General features: G+C 32.2%; 2 protein-coding genes across 4 annotated transcripts; both read right to left on the reverse strand.

Moving 5' to 3' along the window:
* Positions 1 to 2,388: 2,388 nt before the first annotated feature.
* On the reverse strand, positions 2,389 to 6,178 carry LOC107897444 (nuclear transcription factor Y subunit A-3). Of its 3 annotated transcripts, XM_016822902.2 has the most exons (7): positions 6,023 to 6,178; positions 5,751 to 5,887; positions 4,358 to 4,767; positions 3,872 to 3,984; positions 3,709 to 3,783; positions 3,103 to 3,273; positions 2,389 to 2,980 (listed from the first exon to the last, which is right to left on the reverse strand). In XM_016822902.2, exons 3-7 carry the CDS (start codon positions 4,650 to 4,652, stop codon positions 2,639 to 2,641), a joined length of 996 nt encoding a protein of 331 aa, XP_016678391.1. In that variant the 5' UTR covers positions 4,653 to 4,767; positions 5,751 to 5,887; positions 6,023 to 6,178; the 3' UTR covers positions 2,389 to 2,638. The 3 variants fall into 3 exon arrangements, with proteins under 3 accessions (XP_016678391.1, XP_040935609.1, XP_016678392.1); XM_041079675.1 differs by lacking the exon at positions 5,751 to 5,887 and having other exon boundaries at positions 6,023 to 6,117; XM_016822903.2 differs by lacking the exon at positions 6,023 to 6,178 and having other exon boundaries at positions 5,751 to 6,016.
* Positions 6,179 to 10,942: 4,764 nt separating this feature from the next.
* LOC107897443 (nascent polypeptide-associated complex subunit beta) lies at positions 10,943 to 12,949 on the reverse strand. The gene is made up of 6 exons (XM_016822901.2): positions 12,793 to 12,949; positions 12,080 to 12,147; positions 11,748 to 11,896; positions 11,569 to 11,625; positions 11,423 to 11,461; positions 10,943 to 11,329 (listed from the first exon to the last, which is right to left on the reverse strand). The coding sequence occupies exons 2-6, from the start codon at positions 12,145 to 12,147 to the stop codon at positions 11,142 to 11,144; spliced, it is 501 nt and encodes a 166-aa protein (XP_016678390.1). The 5' UTR covers positions 12,793 to 12,949; the 3' UTR covers positions 10,943 to 11,141.
* Between the last annotated feature and the right edge of the window lie 393 nt (positions 12,950 to 13,342).

A 13,342-nucleotide genomic window follows, 5' to 3' on the forward strand; every position in this document is an offset into this window, starting at 1 on the left:
TCGATCGATGCTTCCCACCATCCAATCCAATTAATTTACACATCAGCATTTATTTCTGCTTGAGATCTAAAAAATTCCATTTTCCCTATATCAATCCCAATTAAAATTGGAGAAAGCAATTGTCTGAAACTTTTGAACCCAAAATCTCCGCTACTCACCGAAAAAGAAAAACAATAAAATTCAAACTAACCATTTTCAAGATTCAAGAAAATCAAAGTCTTCGTATCTTTATCTATGATTGATAGAATAGATGATGATGACGACGAAGGCAAAAGAAATTTAATATCTTCAACGAGATCTAAAGAAGTGAGGAACAGAGAGTCATTAAGCAAACTTGGGGAAGAGAAACTAGAATGTTGTGGGATAATCAATTAAGAACGAGGATCGCTCAAAAACAAAATCAATCAAGTCCAGTGAAATTTCGGTCAAATTCTGATCAAACAACAAAAGTTTCATGTGCAGGCATAGTGATGCAAATTTGCAGCCCCTTTCAAGAAAAAAAAAATTGATGATATTTTCTTGTTTAAGTATTAATTGCTTTAAGACTCAAATGGCAAAAGAAAAAGGAGATTTGATACTCTCTATCAATCTTTGATCAAATCCAGTACTGCGTTTATAATTTTTTATCAAAAATGCAGATTTTCAATGAATATGAATGCACTACACAGGTTTGCCGGCAAGCAATACTCAGTAGGGTTCTTTTATACAAAGTAGGTTTTTAGTTTATTTTTGTCCATGAATATGGATAGATTTAATTAGTTGCGCTTATAAGTCACATAGTAGGAAGGGTTTATAGAATAATTTTTCCATTATATCTTCATTCATTTTAAGGGATAAAGTAACATTTTGTCCTCCAATTTAATTTTTTTTTTAATTTGATGTTTGATTTTTCTTTTAGTTCAATTAATTTTAGAATTTGGCAAAAAAATTAATTTTGTTTCATTTGATGATGTGACATTTTAAACTTATCACCACTTAATATATTTTTTCTATAAAAAATTAAATTTTAAGATGATAGTTATAATATTAGATTGTCACTTTATCCAGCAAGATAAAAATTGAGAATAATTTCCAATTTCCAACATTAATGTGAATAAAAAAAGTTTGAAAAAAATGTAAAGTTCATCAAATGTTGTTTAATCTTTAAAATAAAAGACATACAGCTCTATGAAAGTCATCCGAGTAAAGATTAGAGGTGTCTATGAGTCAGTTAAGTCGGGCTTAACCAAAGCTTAGGTCTTTTTTTAGGTTTGGACTCGACTTAAAAAATGGATTTAAAACTTTATTTAAGTCTAACCCGGATAAAAATGCTAAAACACGGACTCGACTCAGTCCGCAATTTTATATAATTTTTTTTAAATATATAATACATAAAAAATATTAAAATAAATATTTTTCAACAAATTAAAAATGAATTTTTAAAAAAATTATGTATTCTTAAATAACATTATATAAATGTAACTTAACAAACACATATCTCTAAAATAGTAACAAAATTAATAATAAAATAAAATAATAGTTATACAATATCTAAATAATAACAATAAAATAATAGCAACAGTGAAATAATAGTAAAATAGTGAAAAAAATATCAGTAAAATACTAAAAAAAGTAATAATTTTTTTTTTTTTTACAAATTTGAACCGTGTTAGGATAGAGGCAAATTGCATTTCAATCTCTCTATCGAAAAATGGGTAAATTAGTCATTATACATTTTGAAACGTGCAAATCAACCCCTCCAATAAATTTTTTCTGTTAAATGATGACATGACACATTAATTTAAATGATAATTACTATTTTAAACCTTGAACTATAATTAAAATATCATTTAATTTTCTTTAATTCTAAAAATTAAAAAAACAAATCATTAAAATTTATCTGTTGACATGAAAATGGACCAATTCCAATTTTTAAATAAAAAAATTTAAATAATTAGAGTTATTGTTGAGAAAAAATTAAAAAAATATTTTAACTATAATTTAAAGACGAAATTAATAATTAACTATTTAAATTAAAATACCACATTATCCTTTAACTATAAAATTTAACAGAAATTAATTTATTCATCTTAGAATTTTAGAATTTTAAAATGTATAACCTGTAATTCTACTTCTTTTTTAATAGGAGAATAACAAATCAAAATGTTTACTTTTGAAATAATTAAAATTTAATTAAAAATATAAAAAGTCAAAGAATAAAAATTTAATTTGTTAATCACAATTTCATATAATCTCTTCAATCACTCGAAAGTCAGCACCTCTCACTCAAAAATCGCGTGCCGCCCCACCCACGGGGCTAATACTTTTACCGCAGATTTGGCGTATCTAGGAATTGAAAGTGTATGATCTGATGTCCAGCCATTCATTTTTATCTTATGTTCTTAATAATACCACTAATCACAAATTCATTAAATGTCTTCAGAACGAAAACATAACAGTAAAAAAGACAGCAGGCTACTAGTTCTTGTAAAGACATAACTGATCCATGTCCATGGTTTTGAAACGGTCTGATAATAAAAGTAAACTAAACAGCAAATTAAACAGAGCCAAGGATGACTTCCCATGGGAACAAAGCAGTCACCATTTTTCAGTGGAGCACCAAATACAGGACTGCTCGGATGAGGATTCATTAACTCATCTATCCACAGAGACGATGATGGAGGTTCCCACCACCTTGCATATCGCCAGTATGAGCAGGCATGGGTCCACCAATGTGAGAAGAATATGTAGAGAACCTGAAATCAGCCTGCTGGAATATTTCATCACTGTTGGAAGCAGTTGTGACGTCGGAGCAAGAGGCAGTCGAAGCAGCATCTTTGTAATTTTCCAGCTGATGAACTTCTGATTTGAAGTACGTATCCAGTCCATTGCTTGTAGTAATACCCTTCGATTCTTGGAGCTTCTTTGTGTTGAGAAATCGCCCACCGTTTCCTCTAGCCCTTTTTAAAGCGTGAAGATGTCGAGACTCATGCAGATATGGCTGCAAACATTTATAAAAAGAACTTCCGACGTAATATCTTTGTAAGCCAATTAGCCAGACTACCATCCTAGGCGAAGTTGCAGTTCACGTGCAGCAAGAAGGAAAAACTTGAAGAAACACACCTTTCGAACTTTGATGAGTTTGTTCTGAGCCTCAAGCTTCGCACGATATTGTCTTCGCCTAAGAATAGCCTGATATTGCTTTGCATTAACATAGATAGGTTCATCTTGTGTAAGCTCCAGAGGCAATGGAACACGTGCAGGGAGCATAGCCATTGTACGCTGATGATGAATCTGCTAGCAATGCAATGAGCCAATGACAAATATCTCACAAATGGATAACAAAGAAGACACATTTTTGCCTCACACATAACAAGTTGCGTGCCTTAAATAGATTTTCCTGACCTATGATGTTGAATTCATATCTACGGCAACAAGGTTACATTTACAGTAACTGAAGACTAGATCTTATATCTGGTATCGATGTCTAGGTTCTTTCAACTACCTTTCTCTTACGAGATTCCTCAAAGTGCAGACTATCTTTACAATGATCACAAGGAAAGGTATAAGTGACTCCTGACGATATCACTTATGGTGTTCAATAAGATTTAAAAGCAACAATACTCTTTTCTATGGATTGATGTTATGCCAAAGCGAAGTGCCTGCCATCAAACAGACATAAATGCGGTGTAAGAACGGGGAACCTAATGAACACAAAAAGATTCTTACCATAGCTTGCGGTGTGTAAGCAGAAGCTACCACACCACCAAAATACGGATCAGCATAATGAAGTGGAATATGAGCCTGTGGCATAGAAAATGATATCTAAGCCTATGATACAATGTACAACACATAGCAGCCAAACCACATGAGTAGTTAACTAATAACTTACAATCGATTTGCTATAGTCAACTTGAGAAGGAGGAAGGACACATTCCTGAGTTCCCATTGAGGTGGCTAATTTAGTATGATCTCCAACAAGCTTCCCATGCATTTCATTACCTCCTGAGCAAATTTAAGAACAGCTAATTAGATATACCCGGTGACAAGAGAGGAAAAAGATCCCTTTACTTTTAACATATGAATTAGTAATATTGTGTTAAGGGAAGCTCTGCCACAAATGTAGCAGTATATTAACATCTACAGCCAGGTAGCACAGTGGAACCTGAAAGTTCCTTTTGCATATAGGCTTGCAACTCGCTTGTTCTATTTTACTCAATTTAGTCAGAATATAAAAGAAGTCAGTCCATCTGAACATGCACATAAAATCTAAGATACTTGCTAAGCAAAAGAAACACAGATTAAGGAAAAAAATATCACAAGGATTGAATCATTATCCAAAAATGCTACTTCAGGTTACTGGGGAAAATATAAAGACCTGATGATGCTGAAATTAAACTTTGCTCATAAAGATTGCTATCACCAGCACTAGCGACTTCAGGACAAGATTGACAAGTTGATTGAGTTGATGATGAGTCCTGGTCTTGGAATTGAAAACTTAGCTGCTTGTTGTTATTCAAGTATTGAGGCAGAAGTCCCATCTTCAAGCTTAAATTTTCAGAAATACTTGAATGCTGAACATGAGATTCAGTTGAGTTTTCCCAAGATGAGCAGCCAACAACATAGGTGCTCATTGAATGAGAACTGACAGTAGAATCCTTCTTATTTTGCATTGTTGTAAACTACTGTTCCAAGATATCTCAACTTATGAGGAAGCTCAAAAGGATCTATGAAAATGTTGAGACAAAATCTTTGCTGCTATTTGTTAAATCTGTACGATTCAGTGACCTAGCATCAAACCACAAATTGTCATTGTGCTTGCTAGATATTTAAATTAGAAAAGAAAGAAAGAAAGAAATGATCAAAATGCTTCTTTCATGAGGTATAGGAAAATTTATATAACCAACTTAATTTGACTTCAACAGATAGAGAGGAACATGTATAGAGAGCAATTTGACCTTAAAAGCAATCATGTTATACTGCTAAATTCAGATACAAAATATGAAGTGGTGAAAAGAAGGCTCACTAGGATTCTCTAACACATCCATAGAACCATAAAAAAATTTCATGAGTTCCATACACTCCATTGCAGTTCATCATCTGAAGTTACAGTTACTCATGCCTTTCAAATTGATTAATTAGACCACAAATCTAGAACAAATCTTGTCTTGAGGTAATAGTACCTCACTCAGCATGGAAACAATTTCACAATGAAGCAACTTTAAATCATAAGCGTAAATAAGGAAAACGAAATAGCAGGTGCCTAACATTGAATTGTTTGATACAAGAACACCAAATATTATCAATAGTTTACCCCAATAATAAGATTTAGAAAAGGACAATAGGAAGGGGGAGGAGAACATAAGGGCAGAGAAAGGTAAATGGATTCTTGGTCAAATCAGTTATACATAACCTCAAACCCAAAAGCCCTTCCATGCATGCAAATCCAGCAACAAAGTATCCAAAGAAAGAGCTCAAAGTTGAACCAAAAACACCAAAAGAGAAACTTTAGAAAAAAAAAATAAAAAAAAGAACCCATTGATCAGCTATAGAAGTGAATTCCAACCCGCCATCTCAGACACCAAATCCAATCATATTCAAAGGCTATAACCTTATAGACACCAAAAACTTTCTAAGCATATAATCTGTACAGAAAGATACATATATAGATAATAAATACTAGATTAAACAAAACAAAAAAAAAGTAAAAGAACCCCAGAAGAACAAAAGCCAAGTAAATAGAAAGAAAAAGAAAGGGAGAAAAAAATTACCTTGGGGATTTTGATGAAGTAAAAGAGAAATAACACAAGTGAGCATTGTTTTACTAAGCTTGAATCTAGTGCATGTCTCCCCCTTTTCACCTCACACTTTCTCTGTTTCTCAAAGGTCACTCTTTTATCTTTTGGATCTTTTTTTTTTTATATTATTCAAAAAAACAGAACAAAAAAGTAAACACCAGCTTGGATAATATTGTTTACATATATTCTAAAAAACCTTTTTTGAAAAGAAAAGAAAAAGTTATCTGTTTAGTTTAGTAGCTCACCAGCGTTATCTCTCCTCTTCCTCCACAACCACCACCGCCATCAGCGTCGCTCCAGCTACTTTAAAATGGTGCTCAGCTCACTGTTGTTTTTAAGCTGGGTTTCATTATTTTATTGAATAATATTGTTGGGTTGTTTTCTTGTCGTGTTGTGGTGAGGTGTAATAAATTGTTTTCTGTAATCAAATCTTCTCTCAGCCAGAACTGTTGCAAACGTCTTTTTCGTCAGCACTTGCCTCACGCGCTCTAGAATCGCGTGCTTTTCTACTTCTCTCTTCCGTTTTTTTCTTTAAGTTTTAACTAAGGTTATTATATATTATCTTTAGAAGTTCGAAATTAAACTATATATTTATATTAAAGTTAAAATGTAATTTATTAGTTTTAATAGTTTTATTTTTATAATTTTTTAAAATATTAAATAAAAATATATTTTATATTTAGAGAGATTAAAGTACATTTTTATTATTTATTAAATTAAAATCTTATAAATTTTATAAGATCAAAAATGAAAATTTAAATTTTAGGGATAAGGACTCCTACAGCCCTTTTAGTACCACCCCGTATATCATGGTATCTAAATTTAGAAATTTTTATCTACTTGATATCTAAATCCATTTTTACTTAATTTATAACTAAACTTGAAAATTGTAAATCAAGTTGATACATTTTTAAGTATTTAACCAACATGGTTAAGTTTTTCATTTCAACTAATCAAATTATGCTAGATATAGTATTATTAAAGAAAATGATGGTGTGGTTAACTTGAATGGATTAACTTCGAAAAGCCAAAGCTGAAAAACTTAGAAAAAAAAAAGCTAATCCACATTTTTCAACATTTGATCCATTTTTCATTCATTTCTTAGCAATATATTTATTTTCAATTGTTATGTAAGGAAATGTTGACTATTGTTTCTATTATTTTTATGTTATTTCCCTAGGCTTTTGGACCGTTGATAATGTGCAGTGTTTTGGTTCAACGAACCATTAATGAAATGATGTGTTTTATTATGTTTTCTTATGTTAATAAAATGTTATGTATTGGAAGAATGATACAATTGTCAAGAAATAGTAACAATAACCGCCCTTGTAACAGTTGTACTATTTCTTATTTAAGTGAAATGGTTATAGAGAGAAATAATTATGCATTCAGTGGAATAGAATTTCGTTTCCTCTCTTTTCTCTCTCGAGTCTCTTCCTTCATCTTCCCTCTCTCAATTACTTTTCTCTCATCTCTTTAGCTCTTCTATAACATAGGTATCAGAGCTAACTCCATGGTTGGTGAAGGAGTGACCACCTAACTTCAAAAGGAAATGGGCCACCTTCAAGAGAAAGTTGTTCAACTCTAGATTGAGCTTTCCCATTGGGACACTAAGCTTGACTCGCGCTTGAAAGAGCTTAGGGAAGAATTCAAAGGTGAAATCTAGTATGAATTGCAAGCCTTGTCGAGCAATATTTGGGCCATTCCTCTTCTGCTACTGCTACTGCTACTGCTACTAGGTCTTCTCAGGACAAAGGGAAAGGAATTCTGGTGGGTTCTCCACCTGGTTATGATTTTTTCTCCCATGGTAGATTTGGGATGCATGGGAACGCCTTCGTGAATGAGTCACTTGGAAGCTCTCTTACAACCTTATAAACTTAAATGTCCAAGGTTTGATGGTACAGATTTTCGGGGTTGGTGGTTAAAACTTGAGTAATACTTTAAGGTTGAAGGTGTAATCGGCAGTGCCAAAATGAAAACTATCATGTTACACTTGGAAGGGAAAGCCCTTGACTGGCATCATTTCTATACCTAGAAGCAAGGATTTCACTTACTCACTTGGGATAATTATGCTCAAAGTCTAAAAGAAAGGTTTGGTTCTAGTTCCTTCCTTGATCCTATGGCAAAATTGGACTCGTTCAAGCGATAAGATTCAGTAGACCAATATCATTATGTTTTTGTAAGTCTCTTTAACCACCTTCAATTACTTAAGACTTATGTTTTAAGAATCTTTACTATTATCTTGAAAATAGAGATTGGAGAGTACCTGTAATTGTTTAATCTTAAAATATTCGTAGAAGGCTTCTTGATTGGTAGGCAAGTTAAAGGTATTTTACTAAGTAATCAGAAGAAATGATTTTTAGTAGGGAGTGGAAGGTATCCTATACTGCCAACTTTACTCCCTACTCCACAAGCTACCACTACTATGAGTCGCACTCTTGTTTCTAGTGGGAATTCCTAAGTTGCCACTAGTTAAAAAGGGTTTACTAAGTCCCTATCATAATTTGATATGGAAGATAGAAGGAAGAAGGGCTTATGTTTTTGGTGTGCAGTCAAGTACACCCCTGGTCACAAGTGCATGAAGTTCCAATTGTATCAATTGTTGTTGGATCCTTAATCAATTTGTGATAATGAAGTAAAGAGTCCACAATTTGAAGATTTCCAAAATTGCCAAGAATATCTTCAGTCCACTAAGCAGAAGGGGGAGACCTTCTCCCATTCTATTTTGTCTTTACATTCCATTCAAAGATCGTAAGGTCACAACACCGTAAGGATCGTGGCTCAAATTGGCGCCCCTTAGGTTATCATTTTGGTGGGTTCAAGTAGCACTTACAATTTTGTGGACCCAAAGCTTATGAGACGGCTTTGTTTACTTGTAGAACATTATTGGAAGCTTAAAGTCACCATAGTTGATGGGTTCAAATAGTTCATTGGAGAGCACAAGGGAGTCATTTCATCACTGATTTCATGGTCTTACCACTAAAAGGTTGTGACTTAGTGCTGGGAATCCAATGGTTGTTGTACCTAAAGTCCAATGTTTGGAACTATGCCTCCCTTACAATGCAATTTTCCTACCAAAGGCAGACTTGCACATTACAAGGCATAATGCCTAGTGCAAAACTCATGATTGCCACCCAATCATTCAAGTGCTTCTCATTGCTGGGACTGCTGGAAAATCAAGTTCGAAAAACATAACGGAAAATAGGTTTAAGGGAAAACCCAAGTTTAAAAAAAAATCAAAATCAAAAACAAAAATAAGAACTTGGTTTTTTATCTAAATAAACACTTAATCAAAATCATACTTTTATGATTTGTTTAGGATGAACTTTTCGACCAAATAGTCTTCCACGCTATCCTCAAGCTCACGTCTATCGAGTGTGGGCTCACTTCGAATTAGAAAAATTTTCACAAAATTATCAATAGGGAAATTTCATAATTTATCTAAACCTTTGGGGTCAAGTTGTAAATAACAATAATATTTCTAGAATATTTCTGAAATAATTTCAAAAAATTCTCTTTATAATTTTCTTGAATTCAAGTGTTTGAAAATAATGACTCATGCTTTCTTTTATTTAGGGAGAGTTTAGAAAGAGTACAACCATGATTAGAGTTCAACTAAGCTATTTAGCTTAACACATAGGTTGAAGTCGAAAAGAAAGGTAGAAATGGTCCGAGACATCCTCGTCCCATCACATTACCTGGCTTGGTAAAGAGTACGATTTTGCATTTTGAGGTTAGTATGGCATGTACATAGGCTTAAAGTGTACAAGTTTAAACTTGAAATTAAAATGACAAGTTAAAACTCTTACAAATATAAGACCTCTTCATAATAAGCAAAAAACTTTCTTTCTCATTGCTAAAAATAAATCATGGAAGTGACTAAATATTATCAATTGAATTAATTTACTGCTAACTTATATGCTAAAACATATGTAAAAAAAATAATACTTCTACCAAACATATCATTATATTTCAAGTTGTAAAAGATAAAAATTTTGAAATTTACATTAGAGTTCTGTCAAATTCTTTTTAGATCAATCTTTTCATCCCTTGAAAAGCATATTGTAAAAAAAACTGTGCATGGTGAGTATTAGAGGTGTCCATAGGCCGGGATGGATCGGGCCTAACTAAAAATTTAAGCTTGTTTGCTAGGCCCGTCAATATTAATTTTTTTATATTATTTTTATATAATTTTTAGATATATCTAATACATCAAAAATACTAAAAACATCAAAATAAATATTTCTAACAAATTGAAAATAAATTTTAAAAAATATATACTTAAATAACACTAACATAGATACAACTTAATAAGAAAATACCTCTAAAATAATAACAAAATTAACAAATGTCTCTAAAATAATAATAAAATTAACAATAAAACAAATTTTATACAATATCCAAATAATAATAACAAAATAGTAACAAAATAGTAAAAAACAACAAGAAAATAACATTAAAAAACAAAAGTGAATTCAGGTTGGGCCTAGACTAAAAATATCTTACCTGTGACCCAACCCGTTTCTTAAGCAAACTTTTTTTTTGTCCAAACTTATTTTTTGAACCTATATTTCTCCTAAATTTTTTCACATTTTTGGCAAATATTCAAGTAAGACCAACAGGTCTAGTGAGTACAAGAGATTCAATGTTTTAGAGCCATAACTTTTTATTATAATTGATGGTTACGAATCATTTCAGAAATGATTAATTTCTGATAATTAATTAAACAATCCACGTCTTTCTGATAAGTAATTAAATGACAAATATCAACCACAGCAAGATATCAAGTTACCGTGAAACTCCTAAATTTTTTTAGTTACTTTCTCAAGATTTTCACATGAATAACAGTTTCAATAGTCCTTTTTTTTTTTAAGTACAAAGGGAGTACGAGATTGCATCAACTGGAAAAATATATGGAGTCTTTTTTCCAGTTGGAGATCTAATCTAAATAGTTTCAAGTTTTTTGGCTACCTGTGGTGCAATCAAAACTGAATTGGGATAAGAGGTAAGGTTCCTCACCGGCAACATATGCTGGCCAAATTAGCAGTGCTTTTAGTGACAATACTACCTATATAAGCTTTAATTGGGCAAATGAGTACACTTAACCTAATCCATTTTCAGGAAAATCAAATAAAAATGATCCTGCAGCCACATGCAACTTAAACTGTAGATAAGATTTACTGCATAGATTAGGATTCCAAGACAATCTATTGGCCTTTGGGAAAAATGCATCTAATCCATTGCCAATAATAATAGGAATTCTAGAAAACAAAATGGTTTACTCTGAACCAAACCATTAAGAGTACAAGGAAAGAGCACCAAAAACCACCAAAACATATAACAATAAAATTAAAGAGAAAAACACTATTTAGCAGCAGCTTGGACTTCTTCTGCTGCAGCTTCGAAAGTCTCACCAGGTACAAGATCTGGTACCTCCTCATCATCCTCTTCCTGAGTGGCGACTGCACCAGTACCGGTACCCTCACCAGCACCAGGTGCCTGCTTCTGGAATTGCTCTGCCAATTTCCTCAAGTTGTCCAAGTTATCAGGTCCTATAAGTTATAGAATAAGGGTCAAAACAGCCGATATCAATTTACAATCACCCAAAAAAGAAAACACAACTGTTCAGGGTCAAGTGCACATACCCAACTGGTTGATGATTCCAGGGAGAATATCCTGCAATTCTGGAAACCAGGAAAACACACGTCAGATCAACAAAGGTAATGATGCCTTTCAAGTTAAATTTCCTTTTTATCAACTATGGGAGCCTTTAAGGTTAAGAGATGCATACTCTTTGTCTGAGGAGAGCCACTAACAACCCAGGTGTTCGCAGCAATAGAAGCTTGAACTGATATATAGACCATCACATGTTAGTTTATTGTACAAAAACCTTTTGAGAATATTATTTGAAAAATAAGTATGAGTCTTAGTTCAAATACACGCAGTCCACTTCAATAAGGCTGTATCTACCTTTGGGATTAATAAACTGGATAACAACATCATCCTTGAATACGTTGACTTCCTCAATTGCAGGAATAGCATTCACTCCTATTCTCTTAAGGGTGCTCTGCAATCGTTTGTCGTCGGTGGTGGTTGTCTTGTGGACAGCCTTCTTCTTCCTATTAACACAAGTCAAAATAACAAGATAATAGTTAACATACAAATTACAAAGAGACATCAAAATTCAACCACCTCTCTCCCCCTAAATATTGAACAACAATTACATCCTATATTTGGAGAATATAAAGCAAAAACCTTAACATAGCTACCCTATCCAATGTAATTCCAAACCATGAACATACCTTCTCATGCTACCCTTCCCACCAGTGCGGACTGCACCAGCCATTTTCATGAGCCTTTCCTTGTTCATCTGCCCATAGGAGTAAATAGCAAATCAATAAAAAATTTGACAAATCAAGACCCAGGATACACACAATAAAAATACTTGAGGTAACAAGCTTATCAAAAGAACTAAAACAAACAAATCAAACACAATATGATGCATATGAAACAATCAAGCACCATACAACAGGCAAGAAAATCTAGGGAAACACAAACGAAATCAACTCCTAACTCACGCCTTATCCTTTTCCAAGGCTGTCATTTTTTTATGTGAAAAAATCAGGAAAAAAAAGGGTGAAAACAAAAATAGACAATGCAAATTTAAAGAAATATAAAAACTTTAGAACAATATATAAAAAAATATCACTGGCCCCAATTTACTTACTGTAATTGTATTTAATAGTTAAAACATAAAGTATAAACTAAGCTAAAAATTTAAACAAACAAACATAAACCTTTGGCAGATGAAAGGAATATGAAAGATAAGCTTTTTTACACAATACTTCCCGCAAAATTTATAAACAAAAGGGTCACCCAAAACAATCTAAAGATAAGAGATCAGCCATTGATTGAAATTAGAATAACAGATATGAAATAAATTTAACTGCTTTTTTTTTAATTCAAAACGTAGATGCCAAATGATAAAAGAAAGAGATAATTAAGATATTGAAACCTTTACGGTAGGAGTATTGAACTGGATATGCCGCGACTTGGACTGCAACTACAGCTGGAAAAGATAGGGTAACAAAATAGGGTTTACTTAACCCAGTGAGAAGAGCACGCTTAAGTTCCTGTCCTCAAGCTCCAACTTTTATGCCTTTAGGGTTTTTATCTCCGCCGTTGGATTTTTAGTATTTTGATCTGATGGTTCAGACGCCCTCAAGCTTCATCTTTTATTACGTCGTTCATTCCCATTTCCGTTTTATTTTACTGGGACAAATCTCATAATTATTCTTAAAACTTTGATTTAATGGGTAATTTTATATGTAAATTTTAATTTTGTGTAATTATATAATTTTAATTGTGCTTTAAATTTATACATTAAATTTTTATTTTAATTCAATTATATGCACTTAAATAAATATATTAAATTATTTTATATTAGATAAATATGAATATTTATATATGTAATATATATACATAAAATGATGTTATATCAATAACAGTATTAATAATTTGTGAGAACTGTATCAAATTAAAATTTAATGAATAAAATTGTAAAA

This window comes from Gossypium hirsutum, chromosome A10, assembly GCF_007990345.1.
Source record: "Gossypium hirsutum isolate 1008001.06 chromosome A10, Gossypium_hirsutum_v2.1, whole genome shotgun sequence".
NCBI classification, from domain to species: domain Eukaryota; kingdom Viridiplantae; phylum Streptophyta; class Magnoliopsida; order Malvales; family Malvaceae; genus Gossypium; species Gossypium hirsutum.

Bases quoted from the DNA above. Each gene is read 5' to 3' on its own strand.
- LOC107897443 (XM_016822901.2), bottom strand. From the start codon at position 12,147: ATGAACAAGGAAAGGCTCATGAAAATGGCTGGTGCAGTCCGCACTGGT. The intron at 11,897-12,079 runs GTATGTTCATGG...TTGTGTTAATAG, and splicing joins GGGAAGGGTAGCATGAGAAG to GAAGAAGAAGGCTGTCCACA. The intron at 11,330-11,422 runs GTATGTGCACTT...TATAACTTATAG, and splicing joins TGGAATCATCAACCAGTTGG to GACCTGATAACTTGGACAAC.
- LOC107897444 (XM_016822902.2), bottom strand. From the start codon at position 4,652: ATGCAAAATAAGAAGGATTCTACTGTCAGTTCTCATTCAATGAGCACC. The intron at 3,985-4,357 runs GTCTTTATATTT...AAATTTGCTCAG, and splicing joins TTTAATTTCAGCATCATCAG to GAGGTAATGAAATGCATGGG. The intron at 3,784-3,871 runs GTAAGTTATTAG...TCTATGCCACAG, and splicing joins TTGACTATAGCAAATCGATT to GCTCATATTCCACTTCATTA.